Below are 16,431 nucleotides of genomic sequence, written 5' to 3' on the forward strand. Positions count from 1 at the left end.
GGTAAAGGTGTTCTGGGGTTCCATTTGAGGTTGTGGGCCATCTGTCCTTGCCCCTTGGCTCTGGAGGTCACTGGCAGTCTTTGCTGATCCTTGGATTGAGGATATTTTATCCCAGTCTTTGCCATTTTCTTTACAAGTTTTCTCCTCGTGTGTGTGTCTGTCTCAAATACCCCCTAATTATAAGAATACCAGCCACACATTGCCTGAGTCACTCCCCACTTCTGGACAACCTTATCTAAACTAATTACGTATGATAACCACTCCAAATAAAGTCATGGTCTGAGATACTGAGTTTAAAGCATCAGTATATGGATTTGGGGTGACATAACCCACAACAGGAACCAGACTGAATCTCACTCAGCATATAAAATAGCACAGTGAGCCAGGTGTGATGCACTCCTACAGGCCGGCTGAGACATGAAGATGGTAAGTCTGAGGCCAGTCTGCTAAGCTCGTCTCAAACTCAAAAACAGTGATTGTTTGGAGCCTTCCCTTGTATTTTAACACTCCTCAGATTGTGTCCATATCATGCTTCCAATGGAGGTGGGGTCCTCATTCCTCCTGGTGGGAGGCCCCTATCTACATCACTTTCCTTGTTTCTTTTTCCTGGTGATGTGGAGGGACATGGGTCTTCCCTGTCACCTCTCTGAACACATCCTCAGACGTGAAAGGTCAATATAAGAGGAACTGACCTTATGTCAAGCTTCCCATTGACTCAGGCTGGCCTCTGTACCTCTATGTCATCTTTTTCTCCATATGGAGTGGTGGCCACTCACTAGGCCCCCGGCAGATGGACAGTGCCTTCTGTTGTTAGTAAGCTGATCCGTTATTGTTAAAACTCAACGAAACAAATTTCATACCTACATTTACAAATAAATACACTTGTCAAATGGACTAAGATATGGGCTTGGGATGCAACTCAGTGGTCGAGGTATTATGCATAATTCTTAGCACTACAAAAAGTAAAATTCATATGCAGATCTGCAATTTAATAACATTTAAAAAAGTATAGCCAAGCATGATGGTGCATGCTTGGGAAGCAGAAGCAGGCAGATCTCTGGTTTTGAGGCCAGTCTGGTCATCTGGTTTATATAGTGAGACCCTGTCAGGAAAAAAGAGAAGTTTAGCTTTCTCACTGCCCAGGGATGGGTCCATATGGAGGTGTTCTAGATTTCCAACACAAAGGGACCCATGCCAGGACTGACCACCAGCCCCTTCACAGCGGCGTTTCATGTGAACCTGCCTACCATCTCTGTAACAGATTCCCCACTGCACTATGTAGTAGACATTACCATTTCAGGCAGCAAAGGAGCTCACTCAGTGAGTGATCTAATATGGTAGCTACGGTGGCCCGTGAGCACCGATGGGAGGTCATGCCTGATGTCCACAGAGATCCTGAGGAGATGGAGAAGGAAGAGCAAGCTGCTCCTCAGAAGGCTGTGACCAAGGAGGGATTTCAGGACGAATGGACGGTGCCGGTTCCTGAGTTCCCAGCTGTTCAGACTGCTCAGAATGCATTCAGGTGCCCCTGTGCCTGAGCCACTGAGGGCTGCACTGCAGCTCCCACCAAGTGGTCGCTGAAAGGTCAGCAAGGCAAAAGGCAGATGAAAGAACAAACATAAAACTGTGCAGTCCTTTATTTTTTGGGGGAGGGGGAACTTGCAGAGGGGATTCTCTATGAGAATCAGAATCCACAGTGCTTACAAGCTGGGGTAGTTACAGTCCAGAAAAGTGGGGGCCTGGAAGGAAGGTAGAGTTCCCTTTTTTAGCCCACAGCTGACCACTGCTAGTGATTAGTGCTGTGGTTCTCAACGTTCCTAACGCTGTGCATTCTAATACAGTTCTTCATGTTGTGGTGACCCCCAACCATAGAATTACTTTTGTTACTTCATAACTAATTTTGCTACTGTTATGAATCATACGTATCTGTGTTTTCTGATTGTCTTAGGCAACCCCTGTGAAAGGGTTGTTCGATCTCCAAAAGGGTCAAAACCCACAGGTTGAGAACCACTGAATTAGAACATTGTTAAAAATATCAGGTGATCAATAAATATCTTCCCCGGCTGACCATTACTGGGGTCTCTGGGGGAGGGCAGTCAAGAATCTAGAAAAACAAGATAATTTACTTCTAGAAACCAAATGACCACAATTAGCCATAGTTATTCTTCTCCAAGCACTTAAGCAAAGTGGAAAGATGATGGATGGAAAAGAGTTTATCATTAAAAACAAGAAAACACATGGTATAAAATTGGACATGGTGGCACGTGTGTGATTACAACACTCAGGTAACGGAGGCAGGAGAAACTGGAGTTCAAGGCTAGTCTGAGCTAAAATACTACATCTTAAAAAAGTCAAAATTAAGTAAAACTACATCTCAGTATTATAAGTAGCTAGTTTAAAAAAAAATCTGTGACCCTGAACACCTAGCATATAACAGACACTGAGTATATTCCTGACATTCTTTTATCAAAGAAAGGGAAATGGCCAGAAAACATAAAAATACTCAGCATCACCGTTCAGGAAGGAGATGGAATCAGCCAGAGTTTGATTCCATTTCTGTGGTGGTCCACAGAGGCTTCCTAGTGAAACCTTACTCAGGGTCAGGGAATCTGAGCTTGCTTTACCCAGCAGGGCTGCACAATGGGATGATTTGACCACAGGCGTGGTTGCCAGGTGTTTGGAAGGGTCTAGACTTGGCTGTACAGTGTGTTTTGATCTTTCAAGGGTGAGGTCTTTTGCCCCTCCCCTTGGTGTATTATAAAAAGCCTTTTTGAATAAAGCTCTGGGCGTCTGGGTATTGACCCAGGGCCCTCCTGAAGCTATCCTGTGTCTCTGTCTTTCTTACTGTCTCCTATCTTTCTACCTAATATTTCCTCATTCTTCTCTCCTCCACCCAAGAACCCTTCCATAGGTGGAAGCAGGTCGGAGCTGAACTCCAACAGACAGGACATTTCTCCTCCCCTGGGACAGGCAATAACAAGTGTTGGTGAATATGGGGAGAAATTGTAATCTTCATAAACTGCTGGTGGGGGCTATAATGGGATGTAGCCAGATTGGAAAACAGGCATGTCCTCGGGAAGTTCAGTATGGTATTATAGTATAGCCCTGCCACCCCCCCCACCCCCCACCCCGAAAAGAACAAATGTCCACACAGAAACTTCTATCCACAGCTGCCCAAATGTGGAAGCCCGGGTGTCCATCACTGGATGAACAGATGTAATGTGCAGATAGGCAAGTCTGTTCAGACAGAAAGTGGGTAAGTGATTGCGTAGGACTTGGTGTGTTAAGAAGTGGATATGTAGCAAATGGCTGTGGAGTTTCTTTGAGATTAGGAACATGTTCTAGAATTACTTACATTGTCTGCACAATGAACATAAGGTTAAATAGTTCTTTACTGAATTAGGGTGAATTGTATTTAGTTAGATTACACTTTATTGGTAATAGCTTTTCAGATGTTATGGGGGAAAGGAAAGCAAACAGTTTGCATTCCATGTTCCTTGTATACCTTTTGTTATCAGCTTGCTTGGACTGTCCTAACTGAATGAACAGACTGGCTTACACAAGGAAAATGGATTTTCTCAGTTCTAGAAGCACAAGGCCAAGGCTCGGAGACAGTTCAGCTTCAGAGGACAGCCTTCTCACTGTGTTCTCATGGCCTGTCCTTAGTGTGCACACAGAGAAAGAGCAAACTTCTGTCTCTCATGAGGACACCAGACCTGACCTCCTGGATCAGGGTGCTGCCCTTGTGACCTCATTTACCCCTAATTACTTCCTCAGAGGCCTTCTCTCCAAATAAAGCTGCGCTGGGGTCGGCATACAAACATACCAGTTGAGGGGCTGTAAACATTCAGACCATCACAGATACAGAAGTTGGCTTCAGCTGGCTCTCAGTGACCATCCTTACTGGTGCTCCTGAACTGCAGAACAGTTGACTTGATCTTGCATTCCTGCTTGGATCCTGCTGAAACCAGCTGGTGGTTTCTTCATGTTGTGGTGACCCCCACCAGGAGATTCGTCTCCAAACATTCCAGGATGCCTTTAGGTAATGTCCAGGAATTATCAAGGTAGAGAAGAGTAAGCTTGGAAGTAAACCCAGGGAGCTCAGAGGAGGATGGAGTGAAGTTGGCAGAGATCTACAGCGTCACGAGTGTGCACAGCAAAGCGGCAGCCTTATTGCAGTGCTATTAGAAAAGACACTAAACAACGGTCCAGTGATGTGCACAGCACTGAGTTGTTGCTCCAGGGTCCCAGGTACTGGCTGGTGAGCCCAGTACAGCAACTAGGAAGGTGCAGCTGGCTGTAGACTGCCTGTGCAGCCTTAGAGCAAACAAGACAAAGACCTAATACAGGCACACACTGTGTCCACACTGGTCCATTGAGGAGCCCTGAGGGTGGGCAGCTCCCGATTGCTTTGGAACCACACAGAGGGCTTGACAGACACGGCGCAGCACAGCAAGCACAGCCCAAAATTAAAGTAGGGGGGAGTCTCTTTGAGGGGTGTGATCCCATCCATTGTGGTGGTATTGTGTTCCCCAAAATATTGTGCACTCCAATAAACTTATCTGGGGTCAGAGAACAGAACAGCCATAATATTACACAGAGGTTAGGCAGTGGTAGCACACGCCTTTAATCCTAGCATTCCAGAGGCAGAGATCCATCCAGAGTTAAAAGCCACACTGGAAACAGCCAAGCATGGTGACTCATGCCTTTAATCCCAGGAAGTAAAGCAGGAATCAGAAAGGTATATAAGGTGTGGAAACCAGGAACTAGCCTGGTTAAGCTTTTAGGCTTTTGATCAACAGTTCAGCTGAGATTCATTCTGGATGAGGACTCAGAAGCTTCCAGTCTAAGGAAACAGGATCAGCTGAGGAATTGGCAAGGTGAGGTGGCTGTGGCTTGTTCTGTTTCTCTGATCTTCCAGCATTCACCCCAATACCTGGCTCCAGGTTTGATCTTATTAATAAGACCTTTTAAGATTTGTGCTACAATCCATAAATTAAAATTTCAACTGATTAAAAACATAAAAATTGTACTTTTGTTGTTGTTATTTTTGAGACAAGGTCTAACTCTGTAGCCCTGGCTGGCCTAGAACCCACTAAGTAGACCAGGATGCACAGACTCACAGAGATCTGCCGACCTCTGTTTCCTGGGTGTTGGGATTAAAAGAGACTCCCCACAAGCTGCTAATTTTAAATTAAAGCCAAAGGCAGAGTAAGGAAAATAAGATGGATGAACATACAGAGGCTCATAGAAGGCCAATGAGAACTCATTTCTGGAATGTTTCGTATATAATCTCAATCTATGGGGGTTTTGTTTGTTCATTTTTTTTTGTTTGATTTTGATTTTGACACAGGTATCTACCATAGAGCCAAGGGTGGCCTCAAACTCACGGTCTTCCTGCCTCAGTTTCCCTATCACAGGGATTGCAGGCATGTGCTACTGCCTAGCTTTCATGATTTTGATGATGAGGTCTCAGATCTGACTTTCTTCAAATAGCCACTGAGACTGCTAAATTATAATTATAGCTAAGATACTTTGAAATTTAGTATAGTCAAATAGCACTACCATGATTTCAAACCACCAAGACCACCAAACTCGAATGATCCAATTTAAGGCACACCTTCTAAGATCAAAAAATGTCTACCATCATTGGGAACATTGGATGATACTTCCTTCCTTAGGTATGTTTGGCTGAATGCTGTGGATTTAGTCAAATTTCTGACTTGTTGAAGTGTGCAGAGGATTTGTGGGTAATTTCTCACAATGGCATTATTAATAATATGAAAATGAGTAATGATCTCAGTGTCCAAGAATTAGTAAACCTTTAGTTGCCTAGATGATTATTGCCATAAACTGGAATATTAGGCAGCCACTGGGGGAAATCATGAAATTTTCACATGGGACAATGTTATGATAGGTAAAGAGAATAGGCTATGAGATTATAGGTAACATGATTGAACATATTAAACTCCATAGGACAAGTGTCATCAGTGGCCAATTGGTGGAAGAACTGGGGTGATTTTAAGCTTATATTATGTAGGAATACCTTTTTATAAATGAGAGACCCTTTAGATGACAATAGCTATTTTACATTGGTTTGAGTAACTATTTGAAAGGCTGAATAGCCTAGCAAATTATCTTGATGTCATTCTATCCTCCAGTGATTCCTAGGTGGGGTGAGGTTCACATCAAGACACAGGAAAACTCTCTTTGGGAGAAAAGCATCTACCCCAAGGTGAGGGATGAAGGGCAGTCTGGTTGCTATGGAACAGGGTTCTGAGGCCATGCTTGCTTTGCTAGTTCCTGTGTGTTGATTTGGCTGAGCTCTGGGGTTTTCATTTTGTAGAGCGGTTGCTGCAGAGTTTTCTTAGCCTGGTTATGTTACATTGAGTCTTGAAGGCACGAGTGACTAGCAGGAGGGAGCTAGAATAGCTATGGAAAAGCAGATACATATGGGGCTATAGACATGGTTCAGTGGCTTAAGAGCACTAGATGCTCTTCCTGAGGACCTGGATTGATTCCCAGCACCCACATGGCAGCTAGCAATGATTTTTAACTGGAGTTCCATGGGACCGATACCCTCTTCTGGCCTTTTGCAAACACTGCACACATATGGTGCACAGACAGACATTCAAGTAACACATCCATACACATAAAATAAAAAAATAAATCTCAAAAAAATTAAAAAAAAATTTAGCAGGCTCACGTGCTTAGAAGAGCATCGCATTGATTAAAAAGAAAATAAAAATGGTAAAAGCAGCTACAAGAAAGAACAGGGAATCAGGTGAGTAAGAGGGGAGAGGGAGGATATGAGAGGAGTAACGGGAAGGGAAAAATATGATAAAATACATTGTAAGAAAAATAAAAAATAAAAATAGCTAAAAGCAGCTACACCAGATGAATGATTTTTTTTTAAAACCAATGTAGAATTTTAACTTGGAAAATATGTGAACTAATATAGTGGATGTTTTACTTCCATGATTTACAAATACCCATTGAAAAATATTTTGTTATTATTTACAAGTCTCATCTTTGGTAAATAGTCACCTTCTGAATTACGTTATTATTTTATTTCTTTTGTTTCTCTTTTTTTGCTAAAATGAATTTTACTTTTTAATGGGTTAGCATATAGCTCAGTGGTAGCCACTCACTTATTACATTTTAGGCCCTGGGTTTGATTTCAAGTCTCAAAAAAAAAAAGATTAAAAACTGGACATCAAAATTCTTACTGCATAGATTATTCAAACAGTGTAGATTCCATTTTAGCAATGTCCTGTGACTTGTTTAACATCTTCAGGTCTGGAAGAGAATTTTGAAAGAGATTAGTTTATTTACATGGTTTATATGCAGACTAATTAATATTCAGTTAAATAAGTTCAAGAGTAGTTTTCAATAAAATTCCATAGCTGCTAGTAATTGTTAAACATTTATACATAGGCAAAATTCAGTATAGAGAAATACTCAACGATGGATGTTCCTTTTCTTTGGATAAGAGTCAGTGGATCCAGAATTCGGACTGAATGAACAGCATGCACTCCGCAGGCATCGGAGCCGCAGCATGGGGCCTGCCACTGTGATTAACCACCCCAACTCATTGTCCTCTGGTGTGCAGGGGGCAGGAACTTTCTAGGCAAAATTCTGCATTTACTGCATGCTGTAAATTGAGCAGCACAGATAAAATCCTACCCCATCAAATGTAAGACTTTTTAGTAAGGGTATGGGGCTGTCTCCCCAACGGGAGAACAAGTATAGAGTTTGCAGAATTTCTGAAGACCTGTGTGAAAGCCCCAGCTGAGAGCAAGCATGCCGGGAGCCATTCCCGGTGGTGGAGAGGTCCCAACAGAGGATGTAAGGAGTTGGCAGGGGAAGGAATGAGCCAGGCATGATGGTCGGGAGAATCTTTCAGTCTGACTCAATAGCAGCCAGGGTGCTTTTTTATTTATACAAAATTTAGTAAGCAGGAATAGATTTATATTGTTTCAAAACATAGATCATATCATTTTTGTTTTTGGACATGTGTTTCACTTTTTCTTGTTCATCTTTTAGTCATCATTGTAAATATGACAGATTTATCATTTCCAGTCATTTTCTCTCAAGTTTTAACATCATTGATGAACTGAGTTATCATTTTTACTCATTAGCCCATAATCCAATTTTTAAGAATCTAGAGGCACATGACAACCTGTTCTCAAGCTGGTAGCTTTGGTTGCTTTGAGGATGCTAGACCAAAACAAAATCTTCAAGCCAGCCCGGGCATATTGTCATGTCCCAAGCAGTATATTATTAACTCTTTTAAAATAAAAATAATTTATTTGTATTTTATGTACATTGATGTTTGCATATATATATATATATATATATATATGTGTGTGTGTGTGTGTGTGTGTGTGTGTGTGTGTGTGTGTGTGTGTGTGTGTCTTGTGAGGGTGTTGAATCCCCTGGAACAGAAATTACAGACAGTTGTGAGCTGCCATGTGGGTGCTGGGAATTGAACCCAGGTCCTCTGGAAGAGCAGCCAGTGCTCTTAACCTCTGAGCCATCTCTTCAGCCCCTTATTAACTCTTAAATGTTATAGTGCCCAAGAAAAATCCCCAGGCCAAAGCTGCTGCAGTTATTATTCAAATTCTGACATGATAACCAGCTAATCTAACTTTGTTGCTGTATATGTCACGTAATTGCCTGAGTGATTAGTGGGAAGAGGTTTGCAATCTGATCTGCAGCCAACTCCTCTAGCCCATTGAATTAGTTAACCTTTTTAAGTTTACTTTGTTTTGACTATCTCGTCCTGAGTAAGACAGAAGTTTAAAAAATGTCTCATAGCCTCATAAAGAGACCTCTGGGGGTTGGGGATTTAGCTCAGTGGTAGAACGCTTGCCTAGCAAGCACAAGGCCCTGGGTTTGCTCCTCAGCTCCAAAAAAAAAAAAAAAAAAAAAAAAGAGACCTCTGGCTTCTTTATATGTCACAACCTCCAAAGCATAAGGAAGACCTTCAAGTAGATAAGGATATCTCCCTAAAATCAGGAGGGGTAGCATGTTCAGGACTTCCTGGGGAAGCTTAGAAGCAATACTCCTGGGAGAAGGCATAAATGATTCATAAGAAATTTTCCATCAGTCCAATATCCCCAACTTGTACAAGTATTAAAAGTGTCCCAAGTATGCAACAGGTGGAGATAAAAATCAAAGGTGGCATGGCGGTCATCATGTGGCTCAGCTCTGCTGGATCTTTGTCAAGCACCCGGCTGGCCTTATGACTTTTGCCATTCTCATCAGATATGGCTGTGCCACAAGCACAAACTGGTGCAAGTGTTCTGATTACTTCGTCCTTTATAAAAGGTCTTTGTAAAATCTGAAAGGTCTTGATGGCTTTTAAATAGCCAGCTGACCTCAGCCATTTTGCCTTTAGTGACTGTGTGCACCAAGGAAGCAAAATGTGGACAATTACTTAAGCACCCAATTCGACATCTAAGCCTACACCTAGTTGGTTTTTTAACCCATTGGATGCAGAAGCCGGAGCTTGGGAAGTTCACCCTGCAGAGTGACTGACTACCAGAGTAGCACTCAAGCCAGTCTACCAGGGAAACAGGCCTGCCTGTTCCCGCTGACGCCCTATTGCCCTGGACTTAAAAGATGGGGATTTGATGGTGGGAGGGTGGGAGCTTTGGAGTCCACAGTGCCTGGAGGCACCTGGGTGAACGAGACATGTCTGATAGTACTTTTGTAGGGAAAGTTGCACGTTTTGCCTCCAGTTAGACATTTTATTTTTGAGTTTTGGGGATGGGATCTCCCTATTCTTGTTTCTCTAGTGTTTTGAAACTACTGATTTGGATATTCATACATCATCGATAGGTGAGCTAGCTCTGATTTAGCTGGATAAGGAGGGGTAAATTCACCGTAAATTGATTGTGAGACAGAAGTAAACAAAGGTATCTAAATTGTTTGATGTCTGTGTGGGGGCAGCAGTTGAAGGACGGGGTGGGGGAGGGGTGAATGAGAAGAAAGTAGAATGTCGTATGTGTATAACAATGCCATAATGGGGCCAGTGAGATGACTCGGGGTGCGAGCACTTGCCACCAAGCCTGATGACCTGAGTTGGATTCCTAGTAGACACGTGATAGAAGAGAGGCCGCTTCTACATGTTGTCTGTCCTCTGATCTCCACATACTTGCCATGGCATACGTGTAATCACATACATGCATGTGCACATACATATACACACACACGCTAGACATAAAGATGAAATAAAAATGCCACAATGAAACTCATTTTTATGCTAACATAAAAAACAAAAAAACATTCATTGAAACCACGTATATATTCAGAACACCATGTCATAACATGCCTAAGTATTTTATAAAATCATCTATCTTCATGTATGTCCCATGGGCATACACACAGTCTAAGATTTGAAACAGCACTCATTTGCTCCTCAAGAATAAAATTTCTTAGAAAGGGAATGCTTCCATGGCAGAGGCTGAATGCCATCCTCCAAGCTGCTTATGGGATGTGTTAAAAGACAGGGTTTCTTTGTGTAGCTCTGGCTGTCTCCTGTCTCTTGCTCTATAGACCGGGCTGGCCTCGAACTCACAGAGATCCACCTGCCTCTGCCTCATGAGTGCTGGGATTAAAGGTGTGCACCACCATGCTGGGTTGTATCTGTCTTCTTTAAATGATCAAACAATATATTATCTCAGACAGGAATAACTGACTGTAATCCCAGCCTTTCATTATCATTTGTGTTGTGGCTATAAACTGACTGAAGGAGTAAGGGTGAAAAACACTTTAATAAAATCGGATTTTCAAGTGCTCATTTCCACCTGGAATATGTACCTTCGAAGGCATGATGACCATGTTTTAGTTGTAGAACAGCACGTGGAAGCATCTCTCACTAGCACCGAAGAGTTTTCATGCAACATATTGACAGTAATTCACATAGTGAAAGAAGTCAAGATACACCAAGGCCATGTCTTAACCAAGGCCTTACCGTTTGTTCTTTGACAGAATTCTCGATTCCAGCTTGAACCATTAGGTCATCAACGTTTTTCTGTAAGTCCTCGATGCGACTTCCCATTTCTTCCAGTACAATGTCAAGGAGAATGGCACGTGGTCCAGTTAGCCAACTCATGGAAGGTTCCCGCTTTAACCTGCCCTTGCTCTGCACGGGTCCCTGGGCATGTGTGGCAGAGCAGCTTTTAGTGAGGAAGTCAGGCTGTCCAAAGTCAGCGTCATTACGCTTCCCTCAGCTTTTCTCAGCACATCGTATTTTACCTTCAGCTGTGGACTACGTTTTGAAAACAGCCCCCCGCCCCCGGCTTGTTCATAGTCTTGAGGACTTGAGTTTGGTAAGCTTTAGCCAAAACTCTGAGTGTAGCTATGATGGGAATTAGTTCTTTTTAAAACCAACTTCTTGGTGGTTTATTTTTTTAAAAAGTACTTAGTGTGTGTGCATCATGACTGGTGTGTGTGTGTGTGTGTGTGTGTGTGTGTGTGTGTGTGTGTGTAAATGACATGGATTTGAAGGTCAGGGGACAACTTCCTGGAGGTAGTTCTCTCTTTTCAGGATGGATCCCATGGATGGAACTAAGGCTTGGCAGCAAGCGCTTTTCCAGGCTGAGTCATTTCAAGGGCCCACTTCACTTGATTTATTATTTAAGATTTATTTATTTGTAAGTGTTTTGTATTTATGTATAAATGTATGTATGCCTGAATGTATGTATGTTCACCACAGACATGCCTGGTGCCTGAGGAGACCAGAAGGGAGTGTAGGACTCCCTGAAACTGGAGTTACAGATGGTTGAATGCCACTGTGTGGGTGCTGGGAATCAAACCTGGGCCCTCTTCGAGAGCAGCACATGCTTTTAACAGATGAGCTATCTCTTTATCTCCTTAATATGATTTTTTTAAAGTGAATTCAATCATGTAAAAAAAAAAAAAACCTTAGATTGGGCATGTCTTAGGGCAGATGTTAACCTAGACTTACACAAACTGTAAACATTTTTATTTTCTTTTTAAATTTTATAAAACAACTATATTCTAATAAACTCACAAGTAGAACCATCATAGAACCAGTTTAAGCAAGTCACTCAGACACTTGCCAAGTCCCAACTGGCCATTCTAAATATACAGAGGTTCACTGACATGTGGAGTTGGGACTGAACATTCAATTCTAACTGATTTCATTCTTCCGAGATAAAACACTGACTGGCTTGTTCCAATCAAATGGAAAGTATGTCCTAGGAATGTCTCCTTGCCGGAGACCATCAACACCACTCCCTCAGGTTCCCCATTGCTGTGGAGTCTGCACTACAGACCAGGCTGGCTCAGTTAGGCTCAGCCAGAGCTGGGCCTCTGCTCTCTGAGTTCTCTGCTGGCCGTTCAAATGCCCTGCATCACCAGCCAGTCAGGAAGCAGAGCCTGTGACAAGCGAATAATATTTAATACACCCGATGCCACACAGAAGCACAAATGTAAACTCTGGGAAGCCATGGGTAAGCAATCAGACACCACTATCAGAGAACAAGACGCTGCAATGAGACACTCCAAAGGCTTCACAGTGTTTAGAAAGACCAGGAAAGGATATTTCTGAGGTTTAATGTCGTAGTCAGGGCTCGGAAGTGTTCTTCAAGCTCCTGAAGTAGATTTTCTGCCTGAAAATGAACCTTAGGTAACTGAATAAGGTATTTATTATTAGTGTAGGACACTGTAAATATCATGGAGTACCTAAACATACATGCCCACTGATTTTTGCTTTGTTTTTTGGTTTTGTTGTTTCAGACAGGGCCTCCCTATATATTCCTGACTGGGCTGGAACTCTATGGACCCAGCTGGCCTCCAGTGTTCAGTGATCTCCTTCTGCCTCGCAGTGTTGGGAATGTAAGTTATTCCCTACGGTGCAGGGCACTCGTTTTGTTTTTTGAGGCCGGGTCTGTTTATGTACCTCAGGCTGGCCTAGGACTCAGATCCTCCTGCCTCAGCTCTCCAACATTGGGATTACAGGCCTCTGCCACCATGAGCACTATGATGGAAATGATCTACAGCATGAGAGCGGAGGTGTAAGTCGTCTCACTGTAGATGTTAACACAGGAATCATTCAGTCCAGGGTGAATCAAAGGCCAGTGGTCCCTTTGTGCTTTGGCTGTTTAATAGTGTACGGCACAACGCGTACAGAAATGGTACTGTGGTGACAGTCAGGTTTTCAGTTTGTTTGATGCTTTAAAGTTCACACAGGATGTGTGATGCCTGTCCCAACACCTTTGGTGCCCACCCTGCCAGCGGAACTGCAGGTCCTGGACCCCGGACCCTGCGCTCTTCTGTGTAGGTTGGTTCCCTATGGCAGGTGGCCTTTCAGAACAATGTAGATGAAGTGGACTCTAGCAGATTCTTCTTTGAAATGGGACGAACGTAAGGACCCCTCAGGGAGACAGACTTGCTTTGGCTGTGGCCAGAGAAGACATCAGAGGGGGAAGGAATGGGGCGGGGCTTGGGCTTGAGGCGGAGCCTTTAGGAGGGAAAGGAGGGGTGGGTGGGATCTGGGACATTGGGGCGGGACCTGGAGGAAGGGAAAAGGACTCTCTGATGGCTAGGGACATAGGACAGGACTGAGTGGGGGAGGGGGGAGGCTGAGTCCCGTATGGGACAAGGATCCGGGTTCTGTAGGAACAAGTTTCATCCCCAGCTCCCCAGCGTCCGCCATCTACCTCTTTGGCTCACGACGACTTTGGTTCCCCAGACCCCCTATAGCTATGGCCTCGATCCCTTCCAGTACCCAAGTCCGCGACCTCAGTCCACAGAGCACTAGGGCACGCGTCACTCACCGCGTTCTGCAGTACGTCCCCGCAAGGAACTTCCGGCGCCCGGGCGTCCATCTGCACTGGCGTAGCAGTCTGGGGTCCTGGGTCTTGGGTGGACCCAGCGGGTGTCGCGCTTTGGGCTGAGCACTGGCAAACCCAGAGAGAGCGAGCGCGCGCGCGGGGGCAGGTGCGGACCGGACCAGCAGCCGGCCAATCCGGCTTTGCTGCGTGTTCTCATCCTTCAGAGGAGGTGACCTGGGAGGAACTCTGTCGGTACTTATTTATTCTTGCTACTGTGGCACAGTAAACACGACAGGATGGTGAGCACCCTAGCCACTTCCGAATGCACAGTGCAATGCATTAAGCACACCCACTCTGCCTCTCCATCTCCAAACCTTCTGGTCTCACACTCAGTACCCATCAAATAGCAAGTGACCCTCCCCGCTTGCTCTTCTGATCCCACACCCTGCTGGCTTCTGTCTAGGTACAAACTCTCATATGATGTGCCGCCTCTTACTGGGGACCCCACAGCTGCCAGCGGCTGATGGCACACCACACTGAACAACTGAATCTGTTGCTGCAAATCTGTCATTTCTGAAGATCTAAAGATGTCAGCTTCAGAGCTGAATGGCTTCACTGATGCTCAAGTCTGATTTCACTGTGGGTCTGGAAGCAATATCTCAGGACCCTTCTTCTTTTTTAGGTCTGAGTTGTGGTCACCTTGTGGGTGACTTCCCAGGGCGATGCTTTTTTATCAGTTGCCCGTGTTGTTTTCACGTTTGCACTCCTTGGGCTGAAGGTCGGAAGGATGAGCAGATTGTGTCTATTTAGGCCACCTCAATACTCTAGAGCCTAGCGCAGAGATAACACATGGATGCCGGGGTGCTGCGTATGTTTGAATCGATGGGGGCAGTGCAGTGTGGCTTTAGAGATGATTCACTGGTTAAGGGCATTTGCTGCTTTTCCCAGGACTAGGGTTTGGTTCCCAGAACACCACGTGGCTGCTCAACGGTTTGTAACTCCAGTTCCAGGAGATCTAATGCTCTCTCCTGGCCGCCGCAGGTATTGCATGTACACGGTGTGCTTACAGACGTGAAAACAACCCTACACATGAAAGTAAATAAAACTTTGAAACTTAAACAGAACATGGCCTTACAGGCAAAGGCAGCCGACACCATTAATCATCAGCACCCACGATGAGACCCTGCTCCACACCCATGGGGATACCAGGGGGGAATGTAGACTCAGGCAGCCCCTTTGGAAAATACAGGGAAACAGGGTTCACCACATAACTACATTCCACTCCTAGGTGTGTGCAAGACACAGCAGCACACACCCACACAGAAACATGCACACCTTTTATAGCAGGACTCACTCATCACAAGCATCAAGGAGGAAATAACCTGACAGGTACGTAGATGAGGTATGTGCACACATGAATACCATTCCACAACCAAAGGAGTGTAATACTGGTACACACTACACACTACACAAACTTCACAAACATCAAAGGTCCCCTATTCAACCACTCCATTGTAAGAAACATCAGAACCTGACTGAGAATGTCACAGAGACAGTACCTTACTGGTTGCTACAGTGAGGAGGGGGAGGGGGAGGGGGAGGGGGAGAAGCTGCCTCATAGGTAAGGGGTTCCTTCTTGAGGGACAAATTTCCTGACATTAGATTGCAGTAATGGCTACACAATTTGTGTATATACTAAAAACCATTGGATTACTTATTTGAGTGAATTTCATAGTATGTGAATTATATATCAATGAATGTGTTTAAATGGTAAATTTTAAAAATATAGACAGTTTGCCTTTTGGGTCTGTGGTGGTTTGAATAAGAATGGCCCCCATAGGCTCATGTATTTGAACGCTTACTCATCAAAGAGTGGAACTCTTTAAAAGAATTAGAAGGATTAGATGTGGCCTTATTGGAGGAAATATGTCACTGGGAGGTGGGCTTTGAGCTTTCAAAAGCCCATGTCAAGCCCAGTCTCCCTCCCCTCTCCCCCATTCCCCCAATCCCCTCCCCCTGGACCAGCAGAACAGGATGTAGCTCTCAGCTACTTCTCCAGGGTATGTGCGCCACCATGCTCCCCACCATGATGATAATGATTAACTCTCTGAAACTGTAAGCATGCCCCCAATTAAACGCTTCCTTTTTATAAGAGTTGCCTTGGCCATGGTCAAGCAATAGAACAGTGACTAAGACAATGTCCTTTTAAGTCTTTGTCTAATTTTCTTTCTCTGAAAGAGACTGAGACAGAAACTGTTGTGACTAGTACAGACTGAACTCTAATAAGTGTAGTGTAGTGGTCTGAAAGAAAATGGTCCCCAAAGGGCGTAGCCCTATTAGGAGGTGTGGCCTTGTTGGAGTAGGTGTGGTCTTGTTGGAAGATGTATGTCACTGTGAAGGCAGACTTTGAGGTCTCATACATGCTCAAGCCATGTCCAGTGAGACAGACCATTTTCTGTTGCCTTTGGGTCAAGATGTAAGAACTCTCAGCTCCTTTTCCAGCACCATAGCTATCTACATGCTGCCTTGCTTCCTGCCATGATGATAATGGACTAAGCCTCTGAACTGTAAATGAGCCTCCTCAATTAAGTATTTTCCTTTATAAAAGAGGCCATGGTTATGG

The 16,431-nt window shown here is 44.2% G+C and overlaps 1 protein-coding gene across 2 annotated transcripts; it reads right to left on the reverse strand.

The window, feature by feature from the left end:
• Positions 1-1,619: 1,619 nt before the first annotated feature.
• Positions 1,620-14,325, reverse strand: Hsbp1l1 (heat shock factor binding protein 1 like 1). 2 transcript variants are annotated; one of them, XM_052742649.1, is made up of 4 exons: positions 13,812-14,325; positions 12,578-12,644; positions 10,982-11,076; positions 1,620-7,299 (listed from the first exon to the last, which is right to left on the reverse strand). In XM_052742649.1, the coding sequence occupies exons 1-4, from the start codon at positions 13,860-13,862 to the stop codon at positions 7,294-7,296; spliced, it is 219 nt and encodes a 72-aa protein (XP_052598609.1). In that variant the 5' UTR covers positions 13,863-14,325; the 3' UTR covers positions 1,620-7,293. The 2 variants fall into 2 exon arrangements, 1 of the variants encoding a protein (XP_052598609.1); XR_008219304.1 differs by lacking the exon at positions 12,578-12,644 and having other exon boundaries at positions 10,982-11,164; positions 13,812-14,270.
• Between the last annotated feature and the right edge of the window lie 2,106 nt (positions 14,326-16,431).

The sequence above is a fragment of the Peromyscus californicus genome, unplaced genomic scaffold (genome assembly GCF_007827085.1).
Source record: "Peromyscus californicus insignis strain IS unplaced genomic scaffold, ASM782708v3 Scaffold_17__1_contigs__length_78620276, whole genome shotgun sequence".
NCBI classification, from domain to species: Eukaryota; Metazoa; Chordata; class Mammalia; order Rodentia; family Cricetidae; genus Peromyscus; species Peromyscus californicus.